General features: G+C 36.7%; 1 protein-coding gene across 1 annotated transcript; it reads right to left on the minus strand.

Moving 5' to 3' along the window:
- On the minus strand, positions 5,246–13,905 carry LOC109823727 (transmembrane protein 184B-like). Its single transcript, XM_020390083.1, has 6 exons — positions 13,392–13,905; positions 10,064–10,137; positions 8,111–8,260; positions 7,701–7,986; positions 6,129–6,362; positions 5,246–6,033 (listed from the first exon to the last, which is right to left on the minus strand). The coding sequence occupies exons 1-6, from the start codon at positions 13,536–13,538 to the stop codon at positions 5,665–5,667; spliced, it is 1,260 nt and encodes a 419-aa protein (XP_020245672.1). The 5' UTR covers positions 13,539–13,905; the 3' UTR covers positions 5,246–5,664.

The raw sequence follows: 16,039 nt of genomic DNA on the forward strand, positions 1-16,039 counted from the left end.
CCGCCGCCGCCGCATTCCTCGACGCCAGCGACCCCGGCATGCTCTGCACATTGAAGCCCCCGTAGTTATTATGAAGCCCCTGCATCCCACCTGCAACGAATTCAAACCAAGCCCCCCATCAAGACTCAAAACTTTCAACCAAGAACGGGCTTTTTAGGTCAAAACGTCGCTCACCGGAGTGATGAAAGCCCGGAGCGGTGGCGGATTGGGAGGAGAAGGACGTAGCGAAGGGACGACCTGAGGAGTCTTGGAGATTCGACGCTGAAACCATGAAGGGGTTGATTGAGATCGGATGAGATTGGAGCGGAGATCTGAGGTTTTAGAGGGTTTGGATCCTGGATCTAGGGTTTTTTAGTCTTTGGAGAGGTTTTCGATTGGAGCTAGGGTTTCGATAGGGTTTCATGAGGGGGGAAGAGAGAGAGAGAGAGGAGATGGATGGGGGTCAATACTCGGAATGAAGTCGACAAGTATTAAGTGGTGGGCAAAAAGTGCAATTAGAGTGAAACAGGGGGGCTAAACAGGAAAGTATACTATTAGAATATGATTTTTTGGTTTATCTTGCTAGTCGCGGAGAAATTTTCAAAACCACTCCTTTTTGGATTTTATTTGCAAAAAACGACCCCTTTTGAAAATAATTATAAAAACCGACCTGTTTTCAACCCAGCGCTGAAAACAGGTCGGTTTTTGTAAAACAATTTCCGAAACATCACGGGAGTTCAACACCCGTGAAGTTTATCGAGGAATTAAAGTTGCAGTCCAAAATTCCCAGAGATCGACTCTCTGGGAATGTTGGACTGTAACTCCACGGGAGTTGAACTCCCGTGGAGTTTTAAGCAGAAATTAAACTTCACGGGAGTTCAACTCCCGCGAAGTTGCAAGTTTTTCCTTACATGCACAGCATGCATACGTCGACCTATTTAACTCATATATACAAATATTTACCTGTTGACAATAATTACTGCAATATATATATTATTTAAACACGCACGAATCAAACAATACGCAAGAAGATCACATATCGAGCTATATAATATTTACCTGTTGCCGGCATTCAAATATCAAGTGACTTCGCACGCTGATGGAGCCGGCACTTCACATGCTGATGGAGCCGACACTTCGCAGCCTCATACACAGCCGAATACTCAGATAGTCGAGGCTCATCAGCGTGGGGGGCGGGGAAGAGCGAGGGGGAGGGGGAAGAGAGGGAGAGGAAGGAGAGGAGCTATATTGGGTTGTATTTGAACTTATTTTGTTAAAATTTATAAATTGTATGAATTTTTAAATACTATACTTTTATGGATCAATTATAGCTCGATATGTGATCTTCTTGCGTATTGTTTGATTCGTGCGTGTTTAAATAATATATATATTGCAGTAATTATTGTCAACAGGTAAATATTTGTATATATGAGTTATATAGGTCGACGTATACATGTTGTGCATGTAAGGGAAAACCTGCAACTTCACGGGAGTTGAACTCCCGTGAAGTTGCAGTCCAAAATTCCCAGAGATCGACTCTCTGGGAATGTTGGACTGTAACTCCACGGGAGTTGAACTCCCGTGGAGTTTTAAGCAGAAATTAAACTTCACGGGAGTTCAACTCCCGTGAAGTTTAATTTCTCGATAAACTTCACGGGAGTGAACTCCCGCGAAATTTTTTTTTACAAAAACCGACCTGTTTTCAGCGCTGGGCTGAAAACAGGTCGGTTTTTGTAATTATTTTCAAAAAGGGTCGTTTTTTGCAAATAAAATCCAAAAAGGGGTGGTTTTGAAAATTTATCCTGCTAGTCGCACCTTTAGATCTTACGTATTTTTACTAAAATATTTTTTAATTGGCTAAAAAACCGGATTGGCCTAAATAGTGACATTCATTTATCACTTTGGCCTAAAAAGTGACACCGGCGGCGGTTTAACCTAAAAAGTGACAAATCGACGACAAATAGACTTTTCTAGTCGCTGGAGTTGTTTTTTAGCAAAAAATTATAGGAATTATATATATATATATATATATATATATATACTACTCAATCTCTCATGAAGCAAAAAATTATAGGAATTATATATATATATATATATATATATATATACTACTCAATCTCTCATGATTTTTAAATTAATCAATCTTATTTCCCTAAATTTCTGAAATTTGTGAAAAAACATCCTCTTTTTCCACTATCTTTTTCCTCCTTCTTCCCACCATCTTATCCATTCTCTTATTCTTCATATACCCTAACCTTCCCCCATCCCTCACTCCCTCTCTTACCTTATTTCATAAATCATCGCACCTACTTTCTAATTTCCTTCATCTCCTCCAATCTCTTTTACTTCAAATCCACAACATCTCCTCCTCTCTCTCATTCCCTCTTCCTTCTTCTCCTCTTCATTTCTCTCACTCTCGCTTCCTACTTGCTTCACTCACTCCCAACACCTAAAATTAACCTCATTTGTCTCTTCTTTTCTTGCACTCTCTCTTCCTCCTAGCTTCCTACTCCTCCTCCATCCTCCAATCATTAAAAAGTCAATCTCTTCAAGAGTGAGGATATGTGAAAGAAAGGAGAGAGAATGGTGACGATTGAGAAAAGGAAAAAATGAAAGAGATGACAATAAGGATGAGGGAAAAGACGGTGGGCAGGGAGGGAGAGAGGAGTTTTTTTTTACAAATTTTAAAACTTGAGGGGTTAAATAAGAAAATATGAGAAATTTGAAGTGGCAAAAAAACTCTTAATTTTCTTGCTTAAAAATCGCTTCTGGTGACCAGAAAGGTTTATTTGTTGCCGATTTGTTACTTTTTAGGTCAAATTGTCGCCGGTGTCACTCTTTAGCCCAAAGTGGTAAAGAGGTGGCACTATTTATGCCAATTTTGTATTTTAGCCTTTTGTAATTACTGACTCAAATCAAGAGTAAAAATAGTAGTAAATTGTATTTGTTAAGTAGTCCAATTGCTACTTCTACTATTGACTCGAGTGTAAAATTTCAAAGTAACTTAAAAATTGGAGGAGCTAGAGTCAATTTCAATGATTTGAGGAACTAATTCAAAATACATTAAAAATTGAGGACCAGCAAACAGTTTCCATGATTTGAAAGACCACTTATTAAAATTGCTATTGGGTCCCCAAATTCTTAAGATATTTTAAAACTAATCCCTCCAATCAAGAATAGGGATAACATTAGGTTGTATTTGTTAAACCATCCAATAGCTACTGTTATACCCCAAAAAAAAATTTAAATGTTAATCTCCACAAAGTAATCGACATGTGTCTTACTCTATACTTAATACGACTAATTCAAGATGAAGATAATGTCCGCCTCAGCTCGGCCCACTGTTCAGCCGACATCTCGCATAACCGAGTCAAAATGCGGTACTACTCGGCTAACCCTCCAATTGATTCCACAAGCGATTTGACTCGACCCACTGTTCAGCCGACATCTCGCATAACTAAGACAAAAAGGCGGTACATGTCGTCCAACCTGCCCAATTGCTTGCGAATAACCCCCACTCGGTCCATTGTAGAAGCCGTCAACATGTATAGTCGACCATTAGTTCGACGACTAAAAGAGTTAGTAGTTTTCTTGAATCCCGCGCCGACAGTCGTCTGTCCTTACATTAACTGCTTCGACAAAGTCATTATTGCTCTAGTCCACAAATTCTTTATGACTTATCAGGCTACCATCAACACCAAGCAGCTGTTGTCGTTTGACAGTGACCACCTGGATGGTCCATTTTCTCCGACGGTCAATACCTATCAGTTGTCTGCCAACTTAGCTGCCTGGCTGGAATCATCCCAAGATACCTTCTTGCCCTTCAGATCCACTTTAAAAAGGAGAAGCACTACATGAGGTAACTCTCTCTCTCTAGCCCTTTTTTTACACAACTAAGAGCTGATCCTATATTTCCCCACTCAAGATCTTGACTTGATCGTCGGAGGAATAACCGATGAACCCAACTCGCCCTCTTACGAGTTCTTTCTTGTGCAGGGAAGAAAAGTACACCCTAGGGTCGTACATCAGAAGAAAACATTATAATGAGTTAGATGACCTTAATCACTCCACGAACATGCAAATTATCCTTTGTTTGATGACCGACATCAACAGCTACTTGTACTTTACTCGAGAAAATAATTTCAAAATAACTTAATAACGGAGGAGCTAACGGGCAATTTCAAAGATGTGAGGGACTAATTCATGTTACGTTAATAATTGAGGGACCTACTGAATGATTTGAGAGACTAATTTCGAAATAAGAAATATGTCGGGGACTATATTAGTTTTTTTATCATATGGATATGGGGATTTCGATGCGGGGAATCTCAACTATGAAATCTTAATAAAACAGTATATAAATACCTCTTTGCAAGAAAAATAGCAGGCAAAAAGTCAGAATTTAGATGGCAGCATAGAGTTAATACGGGTGAATCATCTGAAAAAGATAAAAAAAAAAAATATTTATTACAAATATACTTGGTCAAAGATATATTAATCTTTTGAGGAACTAAATCCTGTTAATTAACAGAAAATAAAGAGAATATTTTCAGGTTTATTTCATAATAGCAGACCGAGGGTAAGAAAAACTTGCGTCGAAGATTCTGAGTAGTGTCAATTGACGTATATCTGTAGTTGAAGAAAAACCTGTAAATATATGAGATTTGGGGTTTATATACGTAAAGACTCCTGAAAAATAATATTCTCACAGCACATTGGAAAAAGTTGACACGGGTCTCTAATTCAAATGAAATTAAATGTCAACTACTGAATGCAGGATAAAATGTGGATAAATGGTTATTTGAACAGATAAATCAGAATCAAAGGATTAGTACTGTGGGACACGTAAAAGTTTCACATGATTGTGCAGGTCTTTTCCTTTATTTATTCCATTTCCATGTGGACTAATAAAGAATTTGCCAGGAGTCAATGATTCAATGATTCAATTGAATGCTTTAGCATAGGGCATAGTGTAGATATACAAATAGGTTGCTTAAGATTTCTTCAATACTTTTGCATTATTCAACTTAATATTGTCAAAGCAAAATAAAGGCTAAATATCCAAAACCCCATAAAAAAGAACTCTTAATTTAGAGAATTTAAGGGGTTGTGTACAAAACCCATTTAACTTTCAAGAGTTGACCAGAAACCCCCCTAAAAACATAAACCACAAATTTCAATGGCAAAAACTTAAAATGAGGTGCTGTGTCACTGATTCCGATGAAATGAATATGATAGTTACTTGGCTGTCCTAAAAAAATAACAATAAATAAATAGATAATAAAAAATAAAATACAACAAATACAACGCATTAAGAAGACATGAGTTCGTTAAAAAAAATTACAACACCTGTAATCAATCCCTATCTCACATTGGAAAATCACTGCGACCAGGACAAAGAAGCAATATTCTCAATATTTATCTCAACAGATCAGATAAGTCTGAGTGAAGAATATGCAAGAGATACAAACGCATATAGTACACAATGACAATGAGCAAACATTTACCAATCTTGGGAAGCGATTTTCTTAGTGCGGTTCTGTCATTCCATAGACCAGGAGGTTAGATGTTGTATGTGGGTCTAAAAGCTCTCAGCAATCACAATAGCCAGACTTAACAAATATTGACATTATCTGTGGAAATATGTCCTTCCTACCGCTCGATTAATGCTCACTCTATTCCCGGTCATTGTTGTTCACCTGGCTTTGCTGCAGGAACCTTGGCGGGGTAGTTGGTTAGATCCGAGTCGATTAATAGCGAGAGGTCGTATGGCTTAGCCGAAGAAGCGGAGGATTCCTTGAGCAATGAAGACTTGATAGCTTCGAAATCTGTTTTGTTCTGTGATGGATTTGTCGTAGCTGGGCTGTTGGAACCTGATGTAGAGACACTCGAGAGTTGTACCTCGTCCAGCCTACCTCCACTCGCATATTTGTTCCTTCTCACAGCATCCATCTCATGGCCAGTCGGCACAAAAGTGCGAGATCGGTATTTCGTTGCTCCCTCGTCACTATCATTATTATTGTACAGCACATAGTCATGATAGGTCGGTGCAAACTGTTACAGGAGATGAAAATAAAGACTTAAGGCAACGGCACTCGATAAGGGACTACTAATATTATCTTTCCAACCAACAAGATTGAGGTGCTCACCTGATGAACTGTGTCATGGTACAAGTCACTGAACTTCAACGCATGTACCAGGCTTCCAGTAAAACCACGAGATGCGCCAATGTTGGCACCTGCATACTCCTTATAAGGGAAAGCATAGAGGTGCCCAACAGCTGCAGCAAGCATCTCCACGCATATCACAAAATTCTGCAAATCAGCAGCTTCTTCTGCATCTCTTATAAAACCAGACTTCGCAGCAAGAAAAACCAAAACACCCTGCAGGAGAAATTTACTTTTGACATTTTTATAGATTGAGAAAATCAAACTAGTCCATGATATAAGATTATATGCTGCACTAAACCCCATTAATTTGGTCCTTAGCACCATGATGCCAACATGATTATTCAGTCTCATAAGAGTAACACAAATATAACATTCCTAAAAGACTAGCTAGCAGGTTTCTCAATAGATCAAAAGAGAGATTTCATCCACAAAGCTTGCATTCACAGCATTCAGTCAAATGAGATAATTTGAATAAGGTTCAAGGATGTCACTAAGAATATTCCCTATGTTGCAGGCAAGTTTCCACACAACTTGATAGAACACTACACAAGAATAACTAAAGAAGTTCTTTTAGAAGAAATATTTGAGTGTCAATAGAGGTTTTTCGCATGGTTCAACTACTTTGTTGCTCTTCACCCAAGAAAATGCACATAACTGATCCTACTTTTTGCGGGATAAAACTTGCTTTCTGTGGTTGAATAATTGCGATATTTGAAAGATATCTGGTATCAACAAATGTATCTACATTGATAAAATTTCTGCAAAACCAATGAAAGTTTAGAAAACATTTTCTAAAAAATGGATAACCATGCTACAACTTTAAACGATAACAAGAGAAAATAACTTCAGGGTTTAATCTGCAACATCCGTTACACCCTCTAGCTAATACTAAGATGCAAGTCCTTCTGATGAATCGATTTTTTCCAAACAGAAAAAAGGAAGACATCAAACTTATGACAGGATGTGAGTCCTGGAGCAACAGTAAGGTTGCTGCTAGGTGACCTGAGGTCAATGATGGGAGCCTAGTGTATTGGGCCACCCTTTTTTCTAACATTTTCAACTAAAGAGGATATTAGTAATAACTCATGCATTTCAGTCACAAGAGCCATTTCTATTTGATGTATCGAGGAAAGTCAAGTGTATTTTACAGAGGAAAACCAAGAAAGGAAGAATAGTTTGGAACCTTATAAACCATTCGGTCCTATAGTTCTCCAAATCCAGACCACGTAATTTTAGATGTGTCATTGACAAACAACACAATAGATGCCTTTAGTTACAAAATCAAGTTAAACTAGATTAATAACTAAAATATATTAAAAAATAATGTGGGTCTGCATATATAACATTCATATCAGCAGAGCTTAACAAATTATTGTGCTTCAAACACAAAAAGGTAGAAGACTCTCAATAGCACAGACATCCACTGGCGGAGCCCCCCCTGCGCCAACTTTCACCATGTGGATCAGCATTATTGACTCTTATAGCAAAAGCTTCAACACACTTGCAACTTGCTAAATGACAAATAAACATAGAAGATGAACAGAAAAATACCTGCCAATATGTCAAAAAGACGACAGATTTGATCAGAATGAACTTCGGCACAGGATTATATGGTCGAAGCAGATCTTTGCATGATAGATAAAACAAGAAAAGTGCATAGAGAGCTATCGTGTATGAGAGGGTGTAGATAATTGTAATATAAAGATAGCCCTCATCAGCACTGAAATTTCCATCTTCATATTTTCCTTTTGCATACAGTATGAATGTAATGACAACCAAAATGGGCTTCAGAATCACAAATTGTAGAGCCCCTTGCTTGCACCTCCGGATAAAGCGTCTGTTCTAAAACAAGACTTGGATGAGCACATCTCATTGATAAGAGCTATATAGTTAAACTTTAAAAAAAATAAGACCTTCTGCAAACATTTTAAAAGAAATTGATTCAAGGACCAGACACTTGCCCATCAAGTGGTATAGTAGGGAAGCAGCATGTCATAAGATACCAGGAAGGTTTCAGAGCTCGTCCACTTAAACTTAATACCACAGCACCAGGGCCTCCAACCCATGCTAAGCAGAGTGAAAGAAAATTATAGATGACCCAAGCTTCATAGCTGAAATTATTTAAATCATGATATGAGAAACTGCTTTTAATAAAAAGTACGCTGAGGTATTGTGAAATATTCTATAAAGAATAAGAAATTACTTAACCACTGCATTAATATATTCTTTTGAACACAAATAAACCTAGAAATGGTGCCATGCACAAAATCAAAGAAAAAAAAAATCCTCTATTGAACTTTTGGGACCCCATATAATCAAATTACACCCCAGTCACCTGATATCAATTTAGCAAACGCATAAGGTTCAGTGATGCATTTAATGGACTAAACACACCATCAGCCATAACATCAAAAAACAGGCACTCATTTTTTCTAAGTGATCAAGTGTTATACGTCCACATCATGAAAATGGGCAAAATTCAGATATTCTACAAGTATCAATTGAAAACCATATAATGACAGATACAGTCACAACATCATGTGAAGATGGGAAACATGAAACTACAACTTACCATATTACCTTCAAGATATAAACCAGGGCATGCCAAAAGAAAATTAGATTAGGTTGAAATCAACTACTACTTTTCAAAGCTGAAATAAATAATCAGTAGTGATGTGAAATGTTGCTTTGAATGTTTCAGAAGATACTGATTCTTTCCCTCCATAAGTCTAAACTAAATAAAAAAGACTAAATCAAGCCCCTATCCATAATTATCTCATAAGACCATAAAGACAACTTTAAATGGTTTAGATCCAGGAGATAGTACAAAGTACTATCTTAAACATGTTAAAATTCTTGATGTCAACTTTAAATGGTTTAGATCCAGGAGATAGTACAAAGTACTATCTTAAACATGTTAAAATTCTTGATGTCATGGGTTCCTGTCCCTATGTACCACAAAAATACAAAGTACTATCTTAAACATGTTAAAATTCTTGATGTCATGGGTTCCTGTCCCTATGTACCACAAAAAGGTTCCTAATTTCCCATGTAAATTTATCATTATATCTCCAAGGACTTGTGAGGGTAAAGTGAAAAAAGTCTTGGAAATGTGGAAGCATTAATCCACAAGGATTTTAGAAATTACACAGAAAATAAGCATCAAGAATAGGTAAATGTGGAAGCATTAATCCACAAGGATTTTAGAAATTACACAGAAAATAAGCATCAAGAATAGGTAAAGTCTTGGGAGGTAAAAGAAACGCTGTTTCCTTTTTTGAAAGGTAACTTGAGAGCCGTCAACTTATTCCGGTCATTAATTCTCTTCTTTAATCAAATAATTGTCAAGTTAAGAAACCTACTATAAGATTATTGAAAGGGGAGAAAACAGAGAAGGCTGAAAATATAAACCTAAGTATTCTTTGTCCATAGGAGACGCTCAGTTCCCCATTGAAAAAACTCACCAACACATGCTTAATTCCATGCATCCACATTATGATAGGATCATGTCAAAAAAATAAACACACTAAATATTCACAAATAAGGAGGATCGAAGTTTCAGCCCTCTGAGCAAAGTAAATAAGGAGGATCGAAGTTTCAGCCCTCTGAGCAAAGAAAATGGCAACAGAATATAAGAACTAAAATACAAAGATTTAGCGTGAAATATTAATACACTCTCATAATGAATCAATAATACGCTAATGTTGATCCAACAGATGCCAATATAGGATATAAGCCTATGAACAAATCCAGAAATAGGTCTGAGAATAGGTATGCGACATTCTATTGTTGTTATTGTTGTGATGACACGAAGCATAAAGATGACAAGGAAACATAATAGATATACAACTTGTTAGAGTCATCAATTACGAATATGCACTATAAGTATGAGTAAGAACAGTAAGTACACTTACACTTCGCGGATTGAATTAAAATAAATTGATCTTTCATTCAAGACAAGTGATAAGAAGGACATCAGTGCATAAACCTGAAAAAGGAAAAAAAAACACCTATGAGGAATAGAAAAATTCAAATATTCATAAAAAAAATCACATGTATTGTTAGTAACTGTAAGCCTGATTCTTTTAGTTCAGCTCTGTGAATTTTTCTCCCTAATTTCCTTCCATAAATGTAAAGAAATTGGGAAAAGTTGCCTGCCATATGATTTTAATAGGGTCAACCTCAAAGTTCTAGCTTTTTGTTTGATCCTGTTGGACCATGTGTATATGCATGTATACACACAAATACAGCGTATGATGGATAGAAGCTAGTGGCTCATTTTGCTAAATCATCTACCATGAGAAAAAGGGGGGTGAGACCCACTCGTTCGACATGACTACTAGAATGGGCCTCACCCCATGTCCATCACTTGGTAGCTCATTAAATGAGCTGTCACCCCGTGCTCATTATTTACAAATATGGGCCTACTGGATATGTGCTGCAACCTCATTAAGCAAATTGAGCCTTTAAGAGGAAGAAATGGTGAGATACACATCATCTATGTGTATAGGAGGAGATGATATCACATTAAGCAACAAAATAAGCTATCCAGAGGTGGGCTAGTTGTGAGCCCCCCTCGTGCTCGTCAATCGGAGAAGGTGGACCTCGCCGCTCTATTTATTGGAACTATACTTTGCTACATGAACTACCAACCCATACACAATATCCCTCTATTATACACGAACATCTACACTTAGTCCCATGCGAATAACTATATGGTTTAATTACCAAAAAAAAAACCCTAAAGTTCGTAAGAATATCATAAAAATATCATAGACCGCCCCTGCAGAGTTGACAATTTCACTCCGTCTGGCTAGATTGCTCATTGACCCCATCAATGACAAAAATATCCCTGCATAGAGAAGAAATTAGTAGGTTTCTTTATTTTTTGTCCTCGTTGAAGGGAAGAAACAGCCTCTTCAATGAGATTCTCCTAGATACTATAACCCTCAAGCCCAACACGCAGGCAAAAGTTGAATCTAACATCCAATATTTTCCCCATGTGCTCAAAGTTGAAGTCCTCTACTACCTTATTATGAAAAGTAAACTTCTCTCAAAAGTTGACTTGATTTTTAGCTTCTTTTCTCCTCTCAAAATGAGTCTTTAAAAATTTTTCCCCTTCCTTTTCTTTGTATCTCTGTTGCTCAAAAATCCATTCCCTCAAAAACCCAACAGAGATGGTTTGGGAGCTGTAGAGCTTGATGATAAGGATGAGGAATGAATCAAAGATCACGAGCATGCTGGGGCTCCAAAGGAGTGGTTTTGTCTTGAAAAGACTACATGTTAACTAACCATAAATCAAAAAATTGAAACAGAATGGGTAAAAGTGTTAACATCAAAATTTCAACCGGATTTATGTTACATAATTACTCCTAGAAACCTCAGGGGAATTTTTCTAATTTACCCTAATGATAGATATGAGAAAATTAGAACTAATAAATGTAAGTCTTTGTGTAGGTCTAAAACTCAACTATGTCAAACAATATCATACATATGCATTCTAAAAATACTCCTAAAGACAACAGATTAGAGTCATCCCCTGCTTTTCTTTTTCCATACAAGGGTATTTTAGTCATAGACTATGCATACACTCATATTCAATGGAGGTGGATTATACCTTGCAGATATGCCAAATAATCAATATACAATAAATTGGTAATCTTGATTCTTTTGAAATCTGTCCTAAACTCTGAATCGAATCTATTCAAATTCTAATCAAATTTTTTTCATATCAATCATCACCAAATACTGAATAATTATACTCGTTTCTTTAGAAACAACATATATCTCTACTAGTACATCGAAAAAATTGTGAATATCTCATACAAGTACTTCAATAAATATATGACATAGATTATGAATCACAGTATCAAGATAAATTCATCAAACATAGAAGCTTGATTGCATTAGAATTTAGATGAAAGAAAACTACCAAAGTTAACCTCAAGCATATTAGGATCACAAAAAAACTAATTGGGTAAATAACTTCACAAATATCAACTTTCACGTGCATTTATAATTTGACAATTCTTCTAAACTTCCCAAATCCAATAAAATTTTGATTTTCTTTAGTTTTGAAAGCTAAGTAACTATAAATCATAAATTCTATCCAAATCTAGTTTTATTGTATAATCCTAGAGATGACTACATATTGACTCCCATGATTCGCTAAGGTTTACACATAGAAAATAATGACATTTTTCTCGATGATGTTTGTTTATTTATTTGTTACTTATACAATTGGATTAACTTGTTACTATTACATATTATGCATTAGTTTAAAAAGTTGGAAGGGACATATTGCAATCTTCAAGTTATGTTTTTGTCTCCTCAACGCGGTAAAGAAGTTAATCTCCATATTTTGCATGTACTTGATACATATCCACTTTTTGCTAAGATTTGAACAATATAAGTATTCATTTTTCTAATATCTATTATGTATCCCTTTATGATTATTGCACATACTTATGGACTTTTTTACGCAACCAGAATCGTATTACTATCCGTATTTATGACTCCTGGACGAATATGGATATGGTAAATGTCTTATCTTATGCAGAGAAGGGGAAAGAGGAGGATATTACGAACAAAACTTCTGGTTGTTGCATTGTGGTGTATTCAATTGAGTCCAAACGACTGTCCAACAATGACAAGAGTAATGTGTGGATTATTGTTCGCGGACAAACTCCAAACCAATTTTCAACTAAAAGACTCGATAATATAAACATTTGACCCAGGACCCAAGGTTTTCTCTCGTGTGCACGCATGAAAAAAAAAACTTGTGACGAATCTTCAATGGAGTAAGAATTTAACATGCTCTAAGTCTCTGTTGGCTTTATAGGCAGCAAAAACCAAGGTCCAACAGAACTGTAACTATGTGTAAGTTAGCAAATGACACCACTTGCTTGAACCTTCATCGAGACGCCTAAAGTAATCGCCGGGTAGAACATTAAGGTAGAATGGAATCTTTATCATGCCAGCCCGAAATGGATACTTTAACTTTAACTTGTAGTGGCCACTATAGACACATACCAATTTTGTGAATCCATGACACAAGGTTGTTTCAAATTTTAAGCACGGTATGACTTCCTACTTCCGACTGAACCCTTTCTCGATCTACGACTAATAACCAACCCCTACCTAGTGTTTTTAACAAAATTTGCTCCTCCACTACTAATCATTCACATCAAATATACGCGCATAATATCTCAAGACAATCATAATTGCGAAGAAGAATCGCACCGGGACCATGAAGATGATGCGAACAATGTAGCGCTGAAAGATGGGCTCCGTGTAATTGAGGAGGTGGCGATAGATGTGCGACATCGCCAGGGCTATTGCCGCCACCGTACAAGGGAACGCGACGATCACGTAGTAAAGAGGCGCCATCGATCTCCTTCAAGATCGATCGACCGATGGGTCTCGATGACGGTCGACGCCCAGAGATCAGTCGAGCTTCCCCGNGGTTCGGGCGATCCGATCCGATCCGATTCCTTCAGGACGAATCAACCTATCGTCCCACAACCGCGCGGCGCGCCGCCCTAGGGTTTGCTCAGTTAGGGCAAAAGCACGAATGACAATGGAGGAGAGCCCTAGCCCTAGCCCTAACCCTAACCCTAACGCTAAGAAAGTGGAAGGAGGCGAAGACGAGGGAGGAGGAGGAGGAAGACGAAGGCTAGGGCTTGGGGGCGGCGGCTTCCACCAATTTAGTCCTCCGAGTAATTTTTTTTAAGGACGACAAAAAAAATAAAAAAAAAGCACCAACAAAATACAGCGAAGCGAAGGTGGGCGTATGATGGGATGGGAGTTAACGCTGAGACAAATACAGCCGTACGTATAAAAATAGAATACTGGTGGTTGGGTTATTCCGTATTAGTCCCTCAAATCTTCAATGCTCTGTGAGAGCCCCTCGTATCATTATTGTAATTGTTGCTAGGTCCCCAAAGTCATCTAGTCCCCCAAGTTAGTATTAGGGGGTGTTTGGTTCAATTTCTAGAAATTATAGGAAATGTTTTCCACCTAAAATATGATTTTCTTGTATTTCTTAAAAAAATTATAGGAAAAGTTTTGAGAAATCAAAAAGTACCAATTTTCTTGTTTTTTGTACTTTGTTTGTTTGGTTCAAAACAAGAAAATAGCTCATAACTTTATAGAAAATAACAAGATTTGGTAGGTTTTTAATTAAATATGGTATGTGTCTGATTTCTAGTGATTTCCTCTCATTTTGAGAGGAAATTACTTCTTGTAAAATTTGGTAGGTTTTGATATTTTATAGAAAATATTTCTGTAAATTTTTTGTTTAACCAAACACAATTTACAGAAATCTCTGGAAAACTTTTAATTATAAATTTGCCATTGTCAGATGTTTTGAGAAAATTTTTCTCAAAAATTGTGCAACCAAACAGCCCCTTAGGTAGGATGATGACAGAATATTTTGTTAACTTTAGAATTTGTGGTGGGGCAATTATACCCCTTGTGTTATAGGCACAAACGTGCTAGCCGTATAATCTCGGACTCGTTTACACCCCATACTCAAAGTCCATTCACTATCTCATCTTCTCGAATGGTTCTCTAATCCCTAGGGTCATGTTTGTCAAAATGGTTAAGGAAGAAGGATTAAGAGAAAATATTAACATAGTTAGTCTATTCGATAACATGGAGGACTAAATTATTAACTCGTTATATAAGTTTTTTAGCCATTATCATCATTTTTAGTATTTAGGAATGATGAGAATTTAGACTGTTTTCTTTACAAATAAAGGGGTTAACACTTAATCTTTCAACATTGGAGCATTAATTAACCCCGCATCCCTTTAGAGAGGTTTGCTTAACCCTTCTGCATATTTTTACGTTTGGTAAATTATGAAGAGTTATCTTACTTTTAATCACCACATAGATTTTTTATGCTTAGCTAGTTAAGAAGAGGTTAAGTCTCCTTAACCCCTCAATTAACCAGTTACCAAACGACACCTAGATGTATTTGGGTGGGGATAGCAGCGAGGAAAGGGAAATTGGCACTTGACTCTCTTTAAGAGTATTTATGGGAGTAAAGGAGGTAGGGTAATGAAGCTCCCATAAATAATACTAGTGTGCATATCGTACAAAGCACGACCTCCATTTTTTTATTTCTACTACAGTAATTCTGTATTCGAATGCAAGTTTTTATAAAAAGCGCTACAGTAACGTTTTTTAAAATGCTACACTACACTCTCCGTTCTAAAGCAATAATGCTACAATAATATTTTTAAACACTTCAGTTTCCGCTTGTGCTACAGTGCTTATGGAGTATAAGTAGTGGAACTGGGCTCCTCCTGCCCGTACTACAGTAATAATGCTATAGTGATTCGTGGTACCATGTAGCATGAATAGTGAATACTGGATCCATTATTATAGAGAAAATAGAGGAATATATCGTCATTTTGTTCCTCCTAAATTGGACCGTAAAGAAGGGAAGGGGAACTTAGGGCCTGTTTGTTTCACCAATTTTATGGAATATGAATGGTATTTGGACCTGACAATGACATTTTCGTAATTAATGGATTCCAAATGAATCCTAATATTGAGTTTGGTTCAAATTTTTTTTATAGAATTGCTAATCTATAAAGTGGCTCAAACAGTGTATATTTCAGGAAATCCAAATCCAGTCCATTTGCTAGGAATTGGGAGGAATTTCTGACATCTCTCCTCTTTTTTATTCTGATTCCTAATCCTTTGGGTGAAACAAACATAGAATACAAAAAAAATTGGATTCCATAAAACTAAAACTTGTCTATAAATTTTTTATGGATTAGATTAGAATCCATAAATAAAATAGGATTCATAATCCTATTCCTATTATCTGTTGAACCAAACATGCCCTTGATGTCGATATCGGAGTAGCCCTTTTTAAG

The sequence above is a fragment of the Asparagus officinalis genome, chromosome 9, assembly GCF_001876935.1.
Source record: "Asparagus officinalis chromosome 9, Aspof.V1, whole genome shotgun sequence".
Taxonomy (NCBI): domain Eukaryota; kingdom Viridiplantae; phylum Streptophyta; class Magnoliopsida; order Asparagales; family Asparagaceae; genus Asparagus; species Asparagus officinalis.